Here is an 18,602-nt window from a genome sequence, read left to right as displayed (position 1 = left end):
TTCTTCATGTCTATCCAGTGCAGTCATCCTTGTTTGGAATGCCTAGAGAGCATGCCAGTGCAGAAGACTGAAAACTTGCCCTGTCTTGTTCAGTTGTTCCTTGTTTATATTTTGACAGCAATCTATGTGAATATTATCAGGGAAGAGGTCTATTATACAATGGAAAACCTCTTCTCTACATCCAAATGTGGTGCAAGGTCTCCTTTGATCTCTATGCTTTCTAATTTTTGATATCTTAAGAAGAGGGCTGACACTAGTATAAGCTATTACATTATTTAGTTTAATACCAATATAAGGAGTAATAATTATATATTAAGACATAAAGTTGATATTTAAATAGTGAAGAATTATAAATTTGTGTTGAGGATTGATGACTTAAAATACTTTATATCTCTAATAACTATATACTGTGGGTAATATAAAGTTACAAGTCCACGTTGTGACAAAATAACTTTGCACTCTTTATATAAAATAATTACGTACTAGATAAAGAGGCACCGCAGGCTATAAGCTCACCCTACAACATAATACGGGGTTATAAGTTTGCACTTAATATAAAATAATCACTAAAGAAAATAAATAGGCATTGCGGATTAATACAGGATTATAAGTTCACATTGCGGTGTAATGCGAAGTTATCAACTGATACTATAATGTATTGTGAGGTTATAAGCCCACATTGTAAAAAAAGTGTGCAGGGTTAATATATTTTATTTTTATTTTTACAGAATTTACTAGTTCGGAAAAAAAAAATCTCAACTATAGGCGAGATGACTAATATTAAAAGAAGAGATAGATGAGAGAGAAAATCAAAGTTGTAGCTAAGATTATCGATATTTAATAGAAGAGATAGTGGATAGAGAGAATCTCGACGATGTGTAATCAAATATTATCTAATCTAGAGGTAAAGTAGTAATTATAAATTATTATAGATTATTATTAAATTAAATTTTAAAAGTTGTATGTAATAAGATGAGAGAGAATGGTGAATTACTATACCAGATTTAGAATAAGATAAGATGTTATTTAGTTACTACACCGGAATAAGAAGGCTTATTTTAGAATAAATTTATTGATGAGCAAATAAATATAAATAATCTATCAATCAAAGTGATGAGAAATAAAATTATACTAGGGTTTTTTCTCAATGCTTTAAATAATAGAATTCTACTAATTGAGCAGTGATTCCATATTAAGAATAATTTTTATTTATTGAGAAATTAAATGGTATATAAGATATTTTACATATGTAGATAACCAATTAAAAAAATTAAAATTTAAGTATTTTCATATTGCTATCTTTAAAAGAAAGAGTATCAACTTCTATCAATTTATTGTTATTTTTATTTTTTTATTAAAAAATAAATAGTTAAGTCTTATAATTTAGAAAGTGATTAGTACTTTTAATTTATAAGATCCGCACTTCTGATAAGTTTTATTTAATATTATTTAGTTTTAATTAAAAGAGAGAAATTAATAATTATTATTGAATCATTTTACCAACGTAAAAATAATTTGTTTCTCTAAAGGCTTTAAATTCCAGGGTATTTATTTTCCGGTATTTTCCTTTTTATCGTCTTAGTAGAGAGTTATTGTTACATAACATCGGGCTACTCCGGTCTCTCCCAATTGACCAAAGCTTCCCCCACTACGCTAATGGCGGAAGAAACCCAAACCCACCCCTCGAAACCCTCTCAGCCAGATCCGACGGGTCCCGGCTATGCAATTGGGACATCTCAGGTGAGTTTCCACCTATTAACTCCCTCCGATTCTCTTGCCATATTATCGAATTCGCTCTATTCGCCCGCTGTGATTTGATCTCGTTTAATCGTTTTCTGGGTTTTTTTTGGGGAATTCGAAAGATCAAATCTTTTTTCGTTTTTTTGTTGTTAATTCTACTAGGTTTTGATAAGTTTCAAGAAAATTTGATGGTTTTCCTCATTAGTGCATTTCGGTGGTTTGATTTGGTTCTTGTAAGATGATATTTTAGGTGATTGGGACTTAAAGGTCAGGGGCTTTTGGGTTGTACTATTGAGTTTGATTCTTGGACTTGTTTTTGTGTGCTTTAGACGTTTATGATGAAACGAGGTGGCTTCCATATGTTCTAATATGCTTCCTGGAGTGCAAAGTGGGTATATTTGCAGGGCCGAATAGAAACGCATTTTGGAACCGAAAAAAAGAAGAAGTTTGAGCCTCACCTGATTTGTTTCTCATACTTTCCTTTAAATCTTTTCTTTTTTATTTTTATTTTTTTTATTTCCTTCATTTTGTTTTGAATGTTTATATCTTGGTATGTTTTTGTTTCTGTGCTTAAGTTGTTTTTTTATTTTCTTTCTAATTTCTCATCAGAAGTATTTGCTCTATGACATTAGAACTACAACTCTTCCTTTTTGTTGTTAGAAAAGTTAAATGAACTAGAAAGATGTTGCAAGTTTCAAGAAAATGGTGAAAGTGTCAAATGTTCTTAAGAAATCTCTCAGGGCCTCTATGGTTTGATCTCTGATATATAGTAGGTAATGCAGGTGATGAATATGTCAGGTTTCCAGCAGTCTCAGAATGCTGCTTGCTCCATGTTCCCCATTATCTACCCTCCAATCTTTCCGGGAATGGTTCTTCAAAACCCAGAAGAGCATGAGCAGGGTCCAGGAATTTATGCCATTCCATGTAATCCGTACATGGGACCGATGTCCGGCTATCCTCCAAATACTCTTATTCCTCTGACTTATAAGATTCCCACGTAAGTTTTCATTTTCAATTTTATGAATTTTGATTGTTTCACTTTGTTTCTGTTTCTTAGGTAGGTTGGATTTAGTCCGTGGAAAATCTTTGATACAGTGTTCCACGTATAGACAACATTTTGTGAGGAAAAGGCATGACCATCTTCGTGATTGAAGATTAATTTCTAAGATATTGGTATCATATCTCAAGGAAAGGTCAAAGTTGGATGGTGTTGAAAATATTTTAGCTTGTCATAAGATAAGTGCTGGTCTTGGCTGTTTATTTAGGGTCTTCAGTAGAGAAACACGATAAGATTTTTACTGAGGGTCCTGGAAAAATGGTGGTTTAAAGGAATGGCTTGTTATCCATGAGAGTGAATTGCTGCTCTCGTCTACACCATGAAATTTTGAGTAAGAGTGGCAAGAGGAAAACATTCTTTTTGTTGTTTTAACTTTCTAAGTACTAGAAGTTTCTTTGGTTCCTTGATATCGTTCTTTTTAACTAGTATCTTTGGGAAGGTGACAGCTACCAATATGTTGAACAAAAGGATTCTTGATTAAACTTGATTGTTCTTACTGCTTTGTTTTTGTTTGAATAGAATTCTAGATATATATACATGTGTTCAAGAAGTTCTAGATTTAAGTACAAGCAATATGCTAAAAGGCAGTTGCGATATCCAGGCCCTCAGGGGCCTCCGGGCACATTTGTTTCTTCCTATATCATAAAAGAGGTTCTCTTTCTATGTCTAGAAGCTTATGAAAGAATATACAAGCAAAATAGATCTGTCACATGCAGGAGCTACATTGGAGGTGATATTGGATCTTGCAGTTTCCAATAGGAATGAAAAGGAAATATGAATGTCACCAACTTTTATATGACAGGTGGATGTAAATGTTTTATGTACTAGTGACTAAGACGTTATCGGTTGATTATGCAAAGTGTGTTCTATCTAAAGATTCAAATAGAACTTTGACAATTCTTTTAGCCTTTTTTTGGAATATAATCTTTTTAGGCTTCATGAAAACTTGGCCTATCAGTCCATATTGTCTTCTTAGGTGCATTGATCTCTTTTTGTGTCATCTTCTTGACCATTGCCATGAACCTTTTCTGTAAAATATAGACCTTTTGGAATATGGGTAGCTATCAGCAATAAAACTGATATTGCAATGCTTGCAAAATCGATAGTCAATGTTGAGGTTAGGGAACTTTGATGCGATTTTCCATAGAATGATTAAGTTCTTAGTTATTTATACCAAAAATGTGGTCAGCCCTTATAAAATTGACATTTGTGAAGAAAATCTTTATGATTTATGTGTATGTCTTGTAGATTCTAGATGCCTGGGGAGTCATTTTGGTTTAATCTGTTTATTCTTCATTTTCTTGAAATTTATTTTGTCTGATTGATTGAATAAATGATTGGTAACAAATTGAAATGTTCCAGATATTTCTACATAAAATTATTTCCCCTAGGAATACAACACCTAGTGAATATTGTCCTGCACATTTGAAATTTCCCAGTTTTATTTAATAGAAGCATGCCGATAGATGTGATACAAGGTGATCATTTTCTGCATCTCTTTCTTAGTTCCTACCTTTTTTTTCTTTTAAAATTCAGTAGGGAAAGTTCTGGAGGAGTGGCTGGTGAAGGGCAGGGGCAGGGGCAGGTGCAGGAGGCAAGGCAGCAACATGGTCCTCCAAGACAAGTAATTGTGAGGAGATTCCAGTTTGCATTTCAGCTGGACCTGGGACTGATCATAAAGTTGGCAGCTATAGTTTTTCTGCTCAGCCAGGAAGGATCAAACCAAAAACTAATCCTTCTCGTGATGTTTGCCATGCTGGTTTATTTGTGAGCAAAACCTTTTTTATTGATTCATTTCAGTTAGATTAGATTTGGTTTGCTAAAACTATGGACACACACATGGATGCACAATGCTAGTACTACTAATTTGAGTAAATCCGTAGCTTATTTGTTTCTCTGAAACAGCCAGTTTTCTACTGTATTAACATTGCTTATTCTTGCGTCTGCCACTTTCTGTTTTTCACGCCCTTTTGTCCTACCTCATTTCACAGATATCAGACTGGTGCCCTTGCTCCACTTTTAAGATTGATTCGGCGAGCAGGAGCCCCTCCTCCACAGCAACCTCCTGTTCGGATAGAGAACCACCCTCCGGTTGCCCCTAATAATGGGAATGATCCACGACCAGGTATCACTATCTTTAGAATGTTTCCATGTAGCAACTAGTATATATTGGGCATTGTCTACTACTATATTACAATAATAGCGATACTTTTCGTGGGATCAATCATATGGATGAGCCATTTTTAAACTGTGCTGCTGCCATCTGTTATAGGCTCACACATGCCATCATATGCTAGATATAACTTATCTATGTTAATATTTATCTTATTGTACTCAAATTTTCTCATTACCACACAGGCCTTGCACCATGTTTCACAAATTAAACACCATGATAAATTATATTATCAGTTCTTACTGACAATGACACCGAATCATTTGCAGAGGAAAATCCTGTAGCCGAGAACCAAGATCAAAACCAGGCTAGAGAAAATCAGGAACAACCAGAAGCCCCTGACGAGAACCATGCAGGACCAGTGGGAGGGAATGGAATTAATTGGTGGGGCATTGTAAAAGAGATCCAGGTGTTTATTGTTGGGTTCGTGACATCTCTTCTTCCGGGATTCCAACACCAAGATTAGGTTTCCTCTTCATAAGCTATGGTTGGCAATCCCAAGCATTGTAACCGTTTACCATAACATACAAATGATAAACCGATAAAGGAATTGAGTCTAATAACAGTGTTGATTTTTTCCCGACAAATGTGGAGTTATATTGATTTCTTTTGGCTACTCGTTCTCTTTAATTCGGCTCACACTACCATTAGCTAAAAATCTTTTGTTTTGATGCATCCTTGTGTATTAAGTCTTTGTAAGTGTTACTCTGCATTCCTTCTCTGTGGAGACTGTTTAGCCAGTATAAACTGCAATGGTGTAAACCTAGTAATTATTTTTTTCTCTGAGAAACAGGGATAAGATTTGAACCTAGTAATGTTGGGGAAGCATATAAAGAAAGTAGGGGGTTTGAAGGTCAAAAGGATTCTAGGAATATAGCTATTTACATACTATTTTATCATTTATTGTGTTAAATATCTTGAATATCAAGGTTTAGGTTTAAAAATAATGAATCCACCTATATATATATAACATTTATTCAGATAATAATATCCAAATTAACAATTTAACCAATGCTTTGAGAACCCGTCTACGAGAAATACTAAATTTCCCTGTAAACAAATGTCTAAACTATTGCACAAATTTGGAGATTTGTCTTTCAGATTTTGAACTAAGGTTATTTTAAAACAAAAGGCAGAGCTTTCCACTATGCTCTTGCCCTAAGAAATGCTCCTCAGAAGGGGAAAAAAAAGAAGATTCTTTTGGTGTCAAAAGAGATCCCATCATGGCTACACTCAGTATCCTACCATCCTCACTGTCCTCACTGCATCTTATCAGCTCAGCATTTGCGTGGAGACATGAAAGAAATAGCATTCATCCAAAGAATATCTAATTGGAAGTAATTATCATATCATAAGCAGACATTCTTGACAAAAGACACTTTGATTTGTTGGAATAGTGATATATTGCTGCATGCCTCTGCTTCTCTGGATGATTGGAACAAGCTACAGGCAGGCAGGCAGGAATCAGGACCAAGTAAATATGTCATATACAACGAGATTTGGTTATCATAGCAGAGTTCTCATCCTGCATGAAAATTGAAAAAGAAAAATTAAGTTAATATTTGATAGGATGATTCTTTAGCTACTTTCTATGCATTTTATCATGATTGAATTTTGACAGTAAAAAGGACCGACTGCATTAAAATGATATGATGGTAAAATATTTCACTTGTAAGGTTCCAATTCCACAAGACGGTACATTTGAAGGGTGGAGAAATAATACCCCAAGCAGTGTCAAGTTCTCTGCCACAAAACGTGATACCTGTGAAGCTAGCAAATGAGGAAGGACGATGGGCTAGCCGTGAAACTTGAACTTGGATGTGTCTGAAACTTATAACAAGAAGACTGTCATAAGCTGTATCAGTGATGGTACTTTTGCCCTTTAATTATAGTCCATGCCCTGTAAAAATATGTAAAGAACTTTGATGATCCACTTATGGTAGGACTAAAGAGTGACACACAAGATGAAGTTCCTGCTAAGAAACTCTATCACAGAATGGTCATAGATAAAACGCTTTATCTCATCATATTAGCTACTGGTACAATTGAAGATATTGAAAGAAATTGTAGCATATTCATGCTTCAGCTGCCATCCCAAGAGCTGGCTTTTTAGTAGCTACATACAAGATTAAGCTGACAGAAATTAATTTCATTAGTTACATACATTTAGTATGGTTCCTACATGGAGTTGCAGGTCCTATTCCATACAACATTCTGCACAACAAGATGCAACAATTTTCTATACTTTTTTTTTTCACGACAAATATGATGTTCACATAGGTATAAACCAAACTTGCAAATCTAGATAAATATGCATCATACCTATAAAGTTGCTCCAGTAGGACTACTAAAGCAACCTGGTGGTTCAAAACCATAGATGACAGTCTAATTGTCACATCAGCACGCTCACGCACTTGCGATCCATGACCATATGGACCACCGATACAAAATGTAATCCTTGATGATCCCTAAAAATTTCAGTGTCACATGAGAGACTGATAGCAGACAAGATCACTTCAGGTCTAACAATGTATAAGCAATTAGGAAATACAAATGTAAGGAAAAAAAGGACAATACTGAATATGTCATATATCATGTGAATAAAATTTGATTTTTAAGTTTTTAACGGTTTCATTGTAAGCATCTAGAGATATTTAATGCATAGTAGCATTAAATCAAAGATGAGTACATACAGTGCTCCCAGCATCTCCTACCAAATCAGCCATTTGCTCAGATACAATATCTTTTCCGTTCTCATCCAACATAACAACCTAAGAAAACATATTCAGAATAAAAGAGATGAGTGAATTTGAGCAAACTGGAAGAGCTACCTGCAATTAATCTACATGCAGAGAGATGAAGATATGATGTGTAATGTTAAATCGCAATGAAGAGGCTGTGAGATAATACCAAGTCTTCAGGCTTGATCTGTTGCATCATAACCGTGTCCTCTGCTTCAATCTGGGCCTTCACATCACTGCTTCAAACACCAAAACATCAAAAATAGTGACATGGTCATTTTTTTGTTAAGTAAGTTGGCTTCTATTCAGCTTATCATTGACAAGTTAAACCAACCAAGTGTTTCACTGTTTGGCCTGGAGACATTTTCTGAAAATACTGTTTTGGGTGTCAAATATATGTAGATGATTTGCACCAAAAAGGCAAGAACACACTTTATTTTTAATTTTTGCATGATAGGCCTATTCTACTATTTTCTTCCTACATTGCCCTTGACCCATATGAAAAAGAGAGTCGTACAGGTTATTTATTAGCTGCAACAAATGTATCTTACACTCGATTGGACATATTGGTTTTCTATAATAATATAAACTTTTCTTTTCTCTAAAATGAACAATTGATTACATATGTAAGTACTCTATATTAATTAAAAATTCTCTTTTTCTTCGTCCAAAGTCCAAACAAAGAGGAAAATATAATGTTTACGTAATACATTCAAAGTGATTACTTTTATAGTTTGCAGTTATTACTTTTGTAGTTCGTGGTTATTACTTTTTGGAGTTCATAGTTATTACTTTTTACAGTTTTGGTATAAGATTCACAAAGAAAGCGACGAACAAGAATAAAGTCCTACCTTGTAATTTTTGGATTAGATCTGATAAGAATGTCCTCAATGCTGCAATAGTACTTGATCTTCTCCTTGTACTCTTCAACTAGGAGTTGAATCCCTTGCGACCTCTTCTTCCCAACTGTTAGAATGCGCATAGGTATCGATCTCTACAACATGATCGAGTGCTTTTAGATTAATTTAAATATTTTTCCAAACAAACCTAATTTACATAGGTCAGTTGATATATTACTAACCAAGATTGAATTTTTACTAAAGATAAAGCTCCCATTGACTAAAATTTAGCTAATTTCTAGTTGGGTGATAAAATTAGAGTCAGATTTGAAGAACCCAGAATGGATAGTGTGTGAAAAATCAAATAAATTCGTTAGAAATAAGAGAAAAGTTTAGCTTACGATGGATTGGCCCGAGTATTTGGATCTTCTATCTGCAAAAAGGAAATGAAAAAGGCGATGGGTTTAGAGATTTCGACTGGAGCGAGAAATAAGCGAAGTGGAGGAGGCGAGTGAATCTTCACCCAGAGACGGAGGAGCTGCGGCTTTCTTGTTGAGAGAGAGATGGGCGTCGCAGTGGCACCATGAGAGCGCCATGGAGAGAGAGAGAGAGAGAGAGAGAGAGAGAGAGAGAGAGAGAGAGATTTTTCATTTAACGCATGTTTACGCCATTTTACACTTTACACCCTGCCTTTTCACTATATTTAATTCGACCTTTACTTATTTTTCCATTAACACATGCAAAAACACTGGATAGGTTTAGCTGCAAAACTCGGTTAATCTACTCTCATTTCTTAATCTTAACTACGGTATCCTAAATTCTAATTTGATTATAAACAGAGTTAGTAGTGTTATTATTGCTTTTAAAATAGAATAAGAAGAGGATTTAGAAGATATTTTATATTAAGTGAGCAAATTAGTTTTAGCCTGCGAGGAAAGAGACTTTAATGTCAAATTAGTAGTTTACTTTGCTGTTATACTGGTTTAACTAGGAGGAAATAAGATGACACTAACATGATTTTAGTATAAAATAATATTAGCTTACAAAATTATATTAGCAGAGAACTATAACCTTATTTAAACCCAAGCGGGTGTTATATTAAAATTTCAGATAATAAATAATAAAAGATAGACTAATAAAATAGTGCTTAGTGATTTTTTATTAGAGGAATTTTAGGTAATTATAGGTAGTATCTTAAGTGATGAGTTTTGCAAGAAAATAGTATGATTAGAGTTATCCAATTAATTCTTTGGATTAAAGTGAAAAACAGGATGTAAACATAATAAACATATAATATAGGGTGGTAAATGAAACACCGTTCCAATTCATAGTTGATCCTCACACTCCCAACTTGCGATAAAGCCGGCGACGCACCACCTCATCCTGCCGTCTTTGGGATACGGTCAGACTCGGCCAGTGGGAGCATTGCGTCGCCGAGTTCATTGTGGAGCATGTTTGCTTTAATTTTCGCGCGGATTCCATTCAGAGGAAGAAACTAATCATGCACAAAAGACGTCGTGGATCAAAGCTTCAGCAAACTACCTCTGCTTGTGTCTTTAAACAGTATATCCAAATCCATATAAAAGAGGAGGTATTCCATTATGCAGCATGAATTCTAGAACTTTCACACCATCGATGCACTCACCAGATGAAGCATTCCTTCAGACAAGAATAAGTTACAGATACGTGGAAAGCATACAACATGGCACACGCTCTTCGACCTCAAAACGACGAGCAGTATAAGCAGTATAAGCTATCATCCTCGTCTTAGGAACACGAAAAGAGAACCTCTTGAACCTTTGCCTAATCTGATTCTCTCATCAACGTATGTGATCTCCAGCTTAACCTCACTCTCGCCGCCATACTGGAACCCCAGTGATCCAATCTTCAATTCAGGAGGTTCAAATATGACCTGAATCCATTTGTCGTCGAGTACTTTCAGTTTACCTGCATAAGCCATCAACAACTCCAGTTCAGCTAATAGCACAAATATTCGCACCGTTAGCAGCTATTCAATTGTGAAATCCAAATCAAGCTTGATGATGTACTAGCTTGATTAGCCCCTGATATGGAAACTAAAAAAGTTTGATGATAATGTACTAACAATCTGAAACCTTTAAATAGTTTTCTATATACACATCATGCATCTTTATGTACCAGTGAATAAGATTTGTAACCACTCAGAGGTGACAGAGAAGAACAAACAAGTAGTGGAATAGCAGAAAAGTCTCTCTGCCTATGAATTTACAAAAGGTTACCTTTCAAGGATACTTCGCCGTTGAGGAATCCAAAGACAGAGAAGGCGACTTTGTTTCTTACAGAGTCTGGGGCTTCGACAACCTGAATCATTTCATTTGCTTTAAAGATAAGGCGGCCAAGGGCACTGCGATAGCCTCCTCCAGGTGATGTGGGCACCGAACAATATATGACATCCCAGTCTGTAGATATACGATGCAAAAATGACGGAAAAAGTGAAAGAAAGCTAAATAAAATGGCTCTCAAGTTCTGACAAAAATTTAAAAAACAAGAACAAGTTTCAGCAAAGCTACAATATAGTATGTGAAACAGCTTTGAGGCAAGTAAGTTCTATCTTCACTAATTTTATCGCAAAAGGAGCGCCATTGCTACTCCATTGTTACGCAACCAAAAGTGAACATGATGTGATTCTTTAACTATAAGATGATTCTTACTCAATAAAAAACAATAGTACTTCTACAAGAGCAATAAGAGATGAACACTTAGGAGCATCATTTGAAAGCATTAACCTGGAATTTACCTCCAAATATAAGAGGGCACTTAACCGGTTCATTCACACAGTAGTTTGCCAATTGAAGTGCTACATCAGCTACCTCTTTGTGTCCATCCTTGGAAAGCAAAACACCTCCATCAGTTCCCTTCACCTATGGGTGGATCAACAGCAATGAGCTTAAAAAAAGGAGAAAAAAACAAAATCTATCAACTAACTAACGAAATAAGCATTTCCGAGGTTTAGGGGGCCTATATGGAAATGATCAACAGATTGTCTAGGTTGAATTATCCCTATTTATAATTCAACATTATATATATATCTTTTCAATAAAGAACCAAAAATTACACCGGATGGAGCGTTCTTTTCTATAATTTAAAAAAAAAAGTGAAAAGAGAGGGTGTAAATTGGTATAAACACATAACGCAGGTGCAAAAATGAAAGAAAAAAATCCAGTAAAGAGGAAAAGGCGACACCTTTGAGAGAATCGAAGACACGAGGTCGTCGGGAGCCCTGAGCGCCGGCTCCGCCGCGAGCGAGGCACGGACGGCCGAGAGCCTGCAGCGGTGGGATCGGAGTGAAATGGACGGCGGATGCGAGGCCTTGCGGAGGGAGGTGAGGGCTTGGGGCTTGGGGTTGGGAGAGAAGAGGGAGAGGGAGGAAGAAGATGCCATTTTTTGGGTGGCTTTTTAGATTTTCTTTATTTTTGTCACTTTATTTTTTCCTGGTTAAATTTACGTTTAATTCTGGGCCGGCAAAAATTGGATTTTAGATTTCCTACCAATAGGATTCTGCTTACTAGATTTTCGTGGGGCCCACTCTGATGCCAAAAACAATATGGCACTCCATGGATGAGCTGAAAGATATTTGAGTGAGAATATTAAAGCAAGCATATAAATAGTATATAAATTTTATATTGCAAAGGTTAATAGGTGACAATAGTTCATTGTCTTTGCTGACTAATGTGATTACTCCATGCTTCTTATGTTTGATCTTCCTCAAAGTTCGTGCAAAACTTCTTTTCTTTTACAACGTATAGTTTTACACAAATAGGAACACAAAATAATTACTGAAGATTTCCTTCCAAGGAAAACAAAAACAGAAACAAAAAAGACTGGAAGATTGTAGGTTGGATATCGACGGCGGGGACTCGAAGAAGTAGTATGGATAACTCAACTAGCAGTGTAATTGGAGAATAAGTACATCAAATTATCAAGAGCTTCAGGATAAAATTTCCTGGCAAATAAATAGCATGGTCTCTTCATCCCATTCCATAGACAAGGTGCCTGCATCACCACTCTCTGCGGCAAATGCACAAAGAAAGACAGAATCATTTTCAAATATCGACAAAAATGCCTCATTTTTTTTTTTACTAATTAAAACTTGTTCTGGTCTGAAAGTCCTTATTAATTGTTCCATAAGCACTTCTCCAAGATCATATGTATCAAGACCCTAGGATGAGTTTTTCTTTTATATGATGTATATCAAAGTCAAAATAATTGAGAAATTTCATCCTAAAACACATGAAGAATGAAAGGCGTTGATCGAAGAGTTCTGCAAAATAGCAGGCAACACTTAAAAAAATGTATACCTTTATTTATCCATTGTAGTTTCACTGATAGTCAATTTCAACTAGAATAGAAGCGGTTGTTCCAGGCAAAGAGTAAATATAACTGCCACTAATATAAGAGGGCAAGAATGGCATATAAGAGGGAAAGTGAAGCTTACTTTTTTATTGCTTGTAACATGGAAACTCTCATCGATAGACTGCAATAACATCCACATCAAAAATCAGTAGTACAACTTCACGTGATGGAGAATGCTAAAACTCAGAAATTTATAGTGGAAGATAGGAAAAGTAAAACATACCGTTATATTCTTCAAGAGTTCATATGTGACATCCTTAGCGCGATAAGCTTTCGGATGCCACTTTCCTTCAGACCAATCAACATGTGTCACTGACCAATTGGCAATTCCAGTTGGATCAACCATCTGAAGGATGCACATGTAAGCTAATGAAATTGCGAGGCATGTGAAACAAACAAAGCAGAGTAATGTCCAAGCTACAAAAGATCTTAAGTGCTGACATGGAAAAGTGTTGGCAAATAGTGCTCATCGGCATAGCAGTTACGTCTTTCCATTCCTGCCTGTGTAACAAAATGTCAAGCAGCATCACTCATTTGTCATACAGTTAACCATTTTCATTCAAAATATTCAGGTTCTGCATGCAAAGATGGAGAGTAACTAAGCCTTACATGTGAAACATCTACCAGAGTGTGGTGAACTGGCAAACAAGGGACCCTCACTCTCACAGATAATGAAGGTAATCAAGGTATATATCTATTGGGTACATTCAAAACATGAAAATTGTAGAGGCTAACTTGATATAAGTGATGTTAACTGACTGGCCTTGCATGCTAACTGCACATGAAAAGGAACAGTGACACTAATGGAAGATTAAATACAGTCGAAGTAACTTGTAGGCAACAAGCTGTATATTACTTTACCATACTAATGTTTAGCTAGACTTAAAAAATTCTGCAGTTACAGCAGACAAGCAATAATATAGCAGGAGGAAGTTTTGAGCTGTACCTTTTGTTTCTATGTTCCATCGACCTTTTTTAGTTTTCTTTTTGAGTGAGCTTGTTTGAGAGCTAAAACTTATTCTCAGGAAAACTATGAAGATGGATACCAAAAGAAGTAAAGTTGTTTTCTCCCTCCAGTTCATTATGGAAATTTCCACTTTATGGAGATCCATTTCAGGAGTTGAACACATAGTATAGACTATATGGTTCAAGGATGTAGAATTATATCCCATTTTATCTCTTCTAATGCAGCTTTTGACCACTAAGACCTAGTTGTTTACTTCTTTTGGAAGATAAAATTTGACTTCTCTAGGTTTAAGAAAATGTAAAATTTGTTTGTAGAAAAGATATTGATATATTTACCTTGCAATAAAGCTTGAACTTGGTGTAATAAAGACTGTCTGCCAGAATCAGCAAAGCATGTTGCCTCTTGACTGAGAACCACTGCAAAATTACATAACTTGAATAGTGTGCATATGAAACTATTGTGCCAGGTATAGAAAAGGAACACAGAAAGAGCCTGACAAAGAAGACTCCGGAGAAGCTTCTAATTAGCAAAATGGCATGTTTTTCTCTCACTAAGGAAAAGCCTTGTCATTTTAATATGGCCTAAGCAATATGCAACTTTGAGGAAGTTCCTAAATTAGCAATATGCAACTTTTTTCTCATTAAGAAACAACAAAAGCCTTATATCGTTTTAAGATGGCCTAAACATGGAGAAACATATATACAAGAAGAAAGTTGTACAAATAGTGCAAAGGATAAAGCATATTCTTCTCTCATGAATGTCATAGATTATTAAAGAATGTACCATGTAACCACAGTATGGATATCCTACTAGGTGATCCTTTACAGCTTTAACATGATGCAGGACAGTCTTTCTTAGCTAGATAATTGTAACCATTCCATAAACTTCTAGGGAAAAAGCTGACTATTTACCTGCGCACCCTTTCTGAAATCCACCTCTGCAATCTCAGGCAGCATTTGACGAGAGTACCTTCCATTTCCATGTGGTCCAGGATCCTGAAAACTGACAAAAAAAGACCACAAGATCAACAAGAAGAAAATGATTAGTATCTAATCAATGAGTTGAAGACTGTAAAATAGGCAAAGAGAATACATTTTGATATTATTAAAGGCCACACAGATGATTGGTGGAATTTAATGTATTTATGAGAACTTGCAAGTGCAGTAAACAAACTCCAAAATTTGTTGAATGACATCAAAAACATATTCCATGACTTAAGTAATAGAGATCCTCAAAACAAAGAGCCTTGAATAATAGAGAAAAAAGAAGCAAATCTAACTTCTACTGATCTTACCAGTCAATAAAGCTGATATTCGTACCCATCAGGTAATCATACACATAGTTGAAATTATGCAGCGGAATACAACTGTCATACAAACAGATAAAGTTAGTACAATGTGTAAATCAAGAAAAAAAAAACTGCAACAATATCAGATTCACTATGCACCTGTCAGAGAGCAACACAAAATGCTGATTGTCACTGTCTTGGAGTGCATTTGCCAACAGCCTCTTCTCTGCATCAACCATAGAAATTTTTCCCCAGGTCACCTGCATAATAACAGTTCTATTCCAATAATAACTTCTCACAAGTATTGACCATGCTTAAAATATAATAAACATGATCAACTGCTAGAATTTGATGATCTTATGCAAAAATTCTCTCATGCAAATGCTTGTGAGTGTGCCATCTATTACAAATAAAACATTCTGTTACTTTATAGAATTTCAAAACTAGATAGAATCTTGAGAACATGCAATGAATCAATAACTACTATGTCATTTTCTCACCAAACTTGCAAATGGCAATATGCAGATCTACCAACTCAGATAGCATGATTAACCACAGGGATTTAGAAAGTATTGAAGAAGAATTACAAAACTAAAATCTGCAATAAACCCTGCAACAAAGGATCATCTTATTGGATTAATAGTTTAAAGAGAGGAACCGATCATACTGTAATTTTACTTCACTATTGCAATAATCGCCAACCAGACCAAGAACTGTCATGTTGAATGAATAAAATATACTTCTGCAGCATGAAGACTTAACTAAAGCATTGACAATAAAGTATCCATGAACAAGCAACAGAATATCCGCGCTCATATTCTTCATATGTTATCTTTAAAAATAGAGTAACTTATCTACAAGCATAGTACCTTCTCACTGCGAATGTCATGGCCAACAAATAAAGGACTAACATGGACAGGCTTTTCCCTTGATGCATGTACATATATGGAGAAAAAGTCTTCGTGGCCCTGCAAAATAAATAACAAAGCATGCCAATAGGTAAAAAGATTAGATGAGCATGTTCATGCTTTCTTTCAGAGAATTTTCATGAACTACTGAGCTCAGGAGTGCAGCACAAGGAGCAATTATCTTTTATAGTGCAAAGAGAAAGAGTCTTCCATGCAAGCTCTACTCTTATATGTGAACTATCTATTATTTTAGGCACACGAGCAACTATACCAAAACTCAGTCTTTTGATATCCCTCAACTTATCATGGCATGAATAGGTTATCAATAGTAGCACTATGATATGTCCCTCAATGCCAACTAAAAATATCATAAAGTCACTAAATTTTTTTCTGATTTCATCTAAGGGGTATAACAGCTGTAACAGTGTATTCTATACTTCTATGTATGACCCACTAGTTTCATTTCATATCTGAGTGAAAGATAGCATTTCCACTTGCTAAAGTCTAGGCAACTAATAAGTGCCTTATAAGTACATATTATCTAAAGAGAGCTCAAGCACAGAAAAGAAAATTAAAGGGCAGATTTAACCCCTTACCAAAAAAAATTTCTCCCACAATCTCTCAAAGGGTAATGAACCCAGAGTCAAGAACAGGAAAGCAATTTTTGCATTCTTTGATGGAACTGATGGCATTGTGAGAATTTCTCTAATGACAACATGAGAGGCAATCTCGTCATCAGTGAGTTCTCGTAAAGGTACCACAGGAAGCCAGTACTTAAAAGGACTGCAAACACTTGAAGCAAAAAAGTAGCAATCTGGATTACGCCGAGAAGGATAGACATAAGCACCCAGTAGTGTGACACAGACCAAAGATATTGCGATAATTATCCACGTAGGTCTTCTTGAAGTGGGCCTTTGGCGTGGTGGCGACATGATTGTCATATCATTATTTGCCTAGCTGTGACGCCTTAAGATTCATCTCCTTATCCTCATCACAAAAGACTCAGCTACATTGTTCCCTTAATCAGCTTGGCCAAAGACTTCTAACATTAAAACATGGATAGAACTCACTGAGAAAAGGCTGCAGGTGTTATACACTGTATTAATCAATCTGTAACAACAGAATAAAAAAAATCCATTGATCAGATATCAAGTACTGAAAACTGTCTTTTCTTTATCTAGGAGGAAAGTAACAAAGAGGTTAGGTAATAATGTAGCAAGTTACAAGGTTATGAAAGTATCAGAGTAACTTACAGCCAACCCTTTTAAATAAATGGACACTTAAATATTTTAATGAATAAATGAATAAACAAACAGGTATGAACAAATAAATACTACCATCCGAGCCAAAATATGCATGTCCAAGAAAATTCACCACCTACAAGCAAAATGGCTCCTTTCCAATGTAGGTGATCAACTTTAAAACGCTTAATCAAATAAGAATAGACAGACAAGAAAGAACTATCAGCAGATGATTAAATTAATCCCTGCGCGAGTCATCAATTCTTCTGAATAAACTCTGTACTAATAAAAGGTCCATTCTAACCCGAAACCACCACTCAAAATTACGAACCCGTAAGCCGCTGTTTCTTTAATAAACTCTATCGCTCAAAATTCCAGCAAAAGTTCAGTTAATGTCAGATAACAAAGATAAACAAAAATTGACAAAAATGTCGCACCTTAAAAAAAAAACCATCTTTTTACCATGGATCACATCCAACAAAAAGTTAACCACAACAAAAGATTGCCAAAAACTAAGTATGCATAATTTCCATAAAATAACCATTCGATCGCATCAAAGTGCGGTGGAGAAAGAAAAGCATCACCTTTAAGAGCTGAGCGATCCAAGATGATTGGAGCTGTGCAAGATCACCTAGGGCAGGAGTCGAGGGGAGAGATATCTAAGCAAACGAACACATAAAACCTCTCTCTCACTTACTCTCTCTCTCTCTCTCTCTGGTGAAGAAGGAAGAGTATTCGAGAAGAGAGAGGAATAGTATGATTGCTTTACTAATGTATTTGTTAATAAGTTTCTTTGCGCGCTATCTCTAGTCTCTACTTCGCTTTGCTTTTGCTTCGCTTCGCTTTGACTCTTCTTTATCTTTATTCCACGCTTCTCACTCTCTTCCAATGAGAGACAGAGAGAGAGAGAGAGAGAGAGTGCGTGTTTTGAATGTTTAGGTGGCTTGTTGGTATTTGGTGAGGCTTTGAGGGGATTACTGGTAATTATGGAACCCGTTTATCCACCGGGTCGGATCCTCGTTAGTGGACCCGAATGGCCTGACCATATCCGACCCGTTAGCTCTCCTTTCGTGAAGCTGTTGGGTTCTCTTTTTGTCCACCTTGTTATCTGGCAGCTAAAGATAAGTCGATAGTTTCAAATCCGGAAAATATTACCTGCAGACGATCCTATCAGGAGTTTTTTTTTTAATTATTATTTTATTATTTAAAGTCTGGCCAATTTTATTTTTATTTTTATTTTTATTTTTATTTTTATC

The 18,602-nt window shown here is 35.5% G+C and overlaps 4 protein-coding genes across 7 annotated transcripts; 1 reads left to right on the top strand and 3 right to left on the bottom strand.

Annotated features, from left to right (window-relative positions):
- Positions 1–1,592: 1,592 nt before the first annotated feature.
- Positions 1,593–5,599, top strand: LOC140772595 (uncharacterized). Of its 2 annotated transcripts, none has more exons than XM_073114740.1 (5): positions 1,593–1,740; positions 2,514–2,737; positions 4,334–4,564; positions 4,789–4,922; positions 5,240–5,599. In XM_073114740.1, exons 1-5 carry the CDS (start codon positions 1,657–1,659, stop codon positions 5,434–5,436), a joined length of 870 nt encoding a protein of 289 aa, XP_072970841.1. In that variant the 5' UTR covers positions 1,593–1,656; the 3' UTR covers positions 5,437–5,599. The 2 variants fall into 2 exon arrangements, with proteins under 2 accessions (XP_072970841.1, XP_072970842.1); XM_073114741.1 differs by having other exon boundaries at positions 2,523–2,737; positions 5,240–5,595.
- A 702-nt stretch (positions 5,600–6,301) lies between these two features.
- On the bottom strand, positions 6,302–9,187 carry LOC140771817 (putative RNA methyltransferase At5g10620). 3 transcript variants are annotated; one of them, XR_012106219.1, is made up of 8 exons: positions 9,074–9,187; positions 8,952–8,983; positions 8,563–8,705; positions 7,881–7,947; positions 7,664–7,741; positions 7,293–7,438; positions 6,694–6,870; positions 6,302–6,495 (listed from the first exon to the last, which is right to left on the bottom strand). XR_012106219.1 is itself a non-coding variant. In XM_073113569.1 (7 exons), the coding sequence occupies exons 1-7, from the start codon at positions 9,144–9,146 to the stop codon at positions 6,831–6,833; spliced, it is 579 nt and encodes a 192-aa protein (XP_072969670.1). In that variant the 5' UTR covers positions 9,147–9,187; the 3' UTR covers positions 6,302–6,830. The 3 variants fall into 3 exon arrangements, 1 of the variants encoding a protein (XP_072969670.1); XR_012106220.1 differs by having other exon boundaries at positions 6,733–6,870; XM_073113569.1 differs by having other exon boundaries at positions 6,302–6,870.
- Positions 9,188–10,118: 931 nt separating this feature from the next.
- Positions 10,119–11,998, bottom strand: LOC140771816 (probable plastid-lipid-associated protein 8, chloroplastic). The gene is made up of 4 exons (XM_073113568.1): positions 11,773–11,998; positions 11,327–11,450; positions 10,809–10,988; positions 10,119–10,497 (listed from the first exon to the last, which is right to left on the bottom strand). Exons 1-4 carry the CDS (start codon positions 11,968–11,970, stop codon positions 10,307–10,309), a joined length of 693 nt encoding a protein of 230 aa, XP_072969669.1. The 5' UTR covers positions 11,971–11,998; the 3' UTR covers positions 10,119–10,306.
- A 241-nt stretch (positions 11,999–12,239) lies between these two features.
- Positions 12,240–18,222, bottom strand: LOC140771815 (glycosyltransferase BC10-like). The gene is made up of 11 exons (XM_073113567.1): positions 17,931–18,222; positions 16,702–17,215; positions 16,067–16,165; positions 15,357–15,457; positions 15,204–15,275; positions 14,821–14,911; positions 14,245–14,325; positions 13,384–13,443; positions 13,166–13,288; positions 13,025–13,063; positions 12,240–12,597 (listed from the first exon to the last, which is right to left on the bottom strand). The coding sequence occupies exons 2-11, from the start codon at positions 17,044–17,046 to the stop codon at positions 12,469–12,471; spliced, it is 1,140 nt and encodes a 379-aa protein (XP_072969668.1). The 5' UTR covers positions 17,047–17,215; positions 17,931–18,222; the 3' UTR covers positions 12,240–12,468.
- Positions 18,223–18,602: the final 380 nt, after the last annotated feature.

This window comes from Typha angustifolia, chromosome 12 (genome assembly GCF_048772165.1).
Source record: "Typha angustifolia cultivar Huaian chromosome 12, ASM4877216v1, whole genome shotgun sequence".
Lineage (NCBI taxonomy): Eukaryota > Viridiplantae > Streptophyta > Magnoliopsida > Poales > Typhaceae > Typha > Typha angustifolia.
Note: the sequence above shows the minus strand (reverse complement) of the source record. Positions and strands in the feature narration are given on the sequence as shown.

Coding starts and splice junctions, on each gene's coding strand:
- LOC140772595 (XM_073114740.1), top strand. CDS start 1,657: ATGGCGGAAGAAACCCAAACCCACCCCTCGAAACCCTCTCAGCCAGAT. Junction 1,741..2,513: donor ATGCAATTGGGACATCTCAG/GTGAGTTTCCAC, acceptor GATATATAGTAG/GTAATGCAGGTGATGAATAT. Junction 2,738..4,333: donor CTGACTTATAAGATTCCCAC/GTAAGTTTTCAT, acceptor TTTAAAATTCAG/TAGGGAAAGTTCTGGAGGAG.
- LOC140771817 (XM_073113569.1), bottom strand. CDS start 9,146: ATGGCGCTCTCATGGTGCCACTGCGACGCCCATCTCTCTCTCAACAAG. Junction 7,742..7,880: donor AGATCAAGCCTGAAGACTTG/GTATTATCTCAC, acceptor ATGTTTTCTTAG/GTTGTTATGTTGGATGAGAA. Junction 7,439..7,663: donor TAGGAGATGCTGGGAGCACT/GTATGTACTCAT, acceptor TGAAATTTTTAG/GGATCATCAAGGATTACATT.
- LOC140771816 (XM_073113568.1), bottom strand. CDS start 11,970: ATGGCATCTTCTTCCTCCCTCTCCCTCTTCTCTCCCAACCCCAAGCCC. Junction 10,989..11,326: donor GTGCCCTCTTATATTTGGAG/GTAAATTCCAGG, acceptor GTATATCTACAG/ACTGGGATGTCATATATTGT. Junction 10,498..10,808: donor CGGCGAAGTATCCTTGAAAG/GTAACCTTTTGT, acceptor TGGCTTATGCAG/GTAAACTGAAAGTACTCGAC.
- LOC140771815 (XM_073113567.1), bottom strand. CDS start 17,046: ATGACAATCATGTCGCCACCACGCCAAAGGCCCACTTCAAGAAGACCT. Junction 15,276..15,356: donor TTTGTGTTGCTCTCTGACAG/GTGCATAGTGAA, acceptor TTTGTATGACAG/TTGTATTCCGCTGCATAATT. Junction 14,912..15,203: donor AATATCAGCTTTATTGACTG/GTAAGATCAGTA, acceptor TTTTTTTGTCAG/TTTTCAGGATCCTGGACCAC.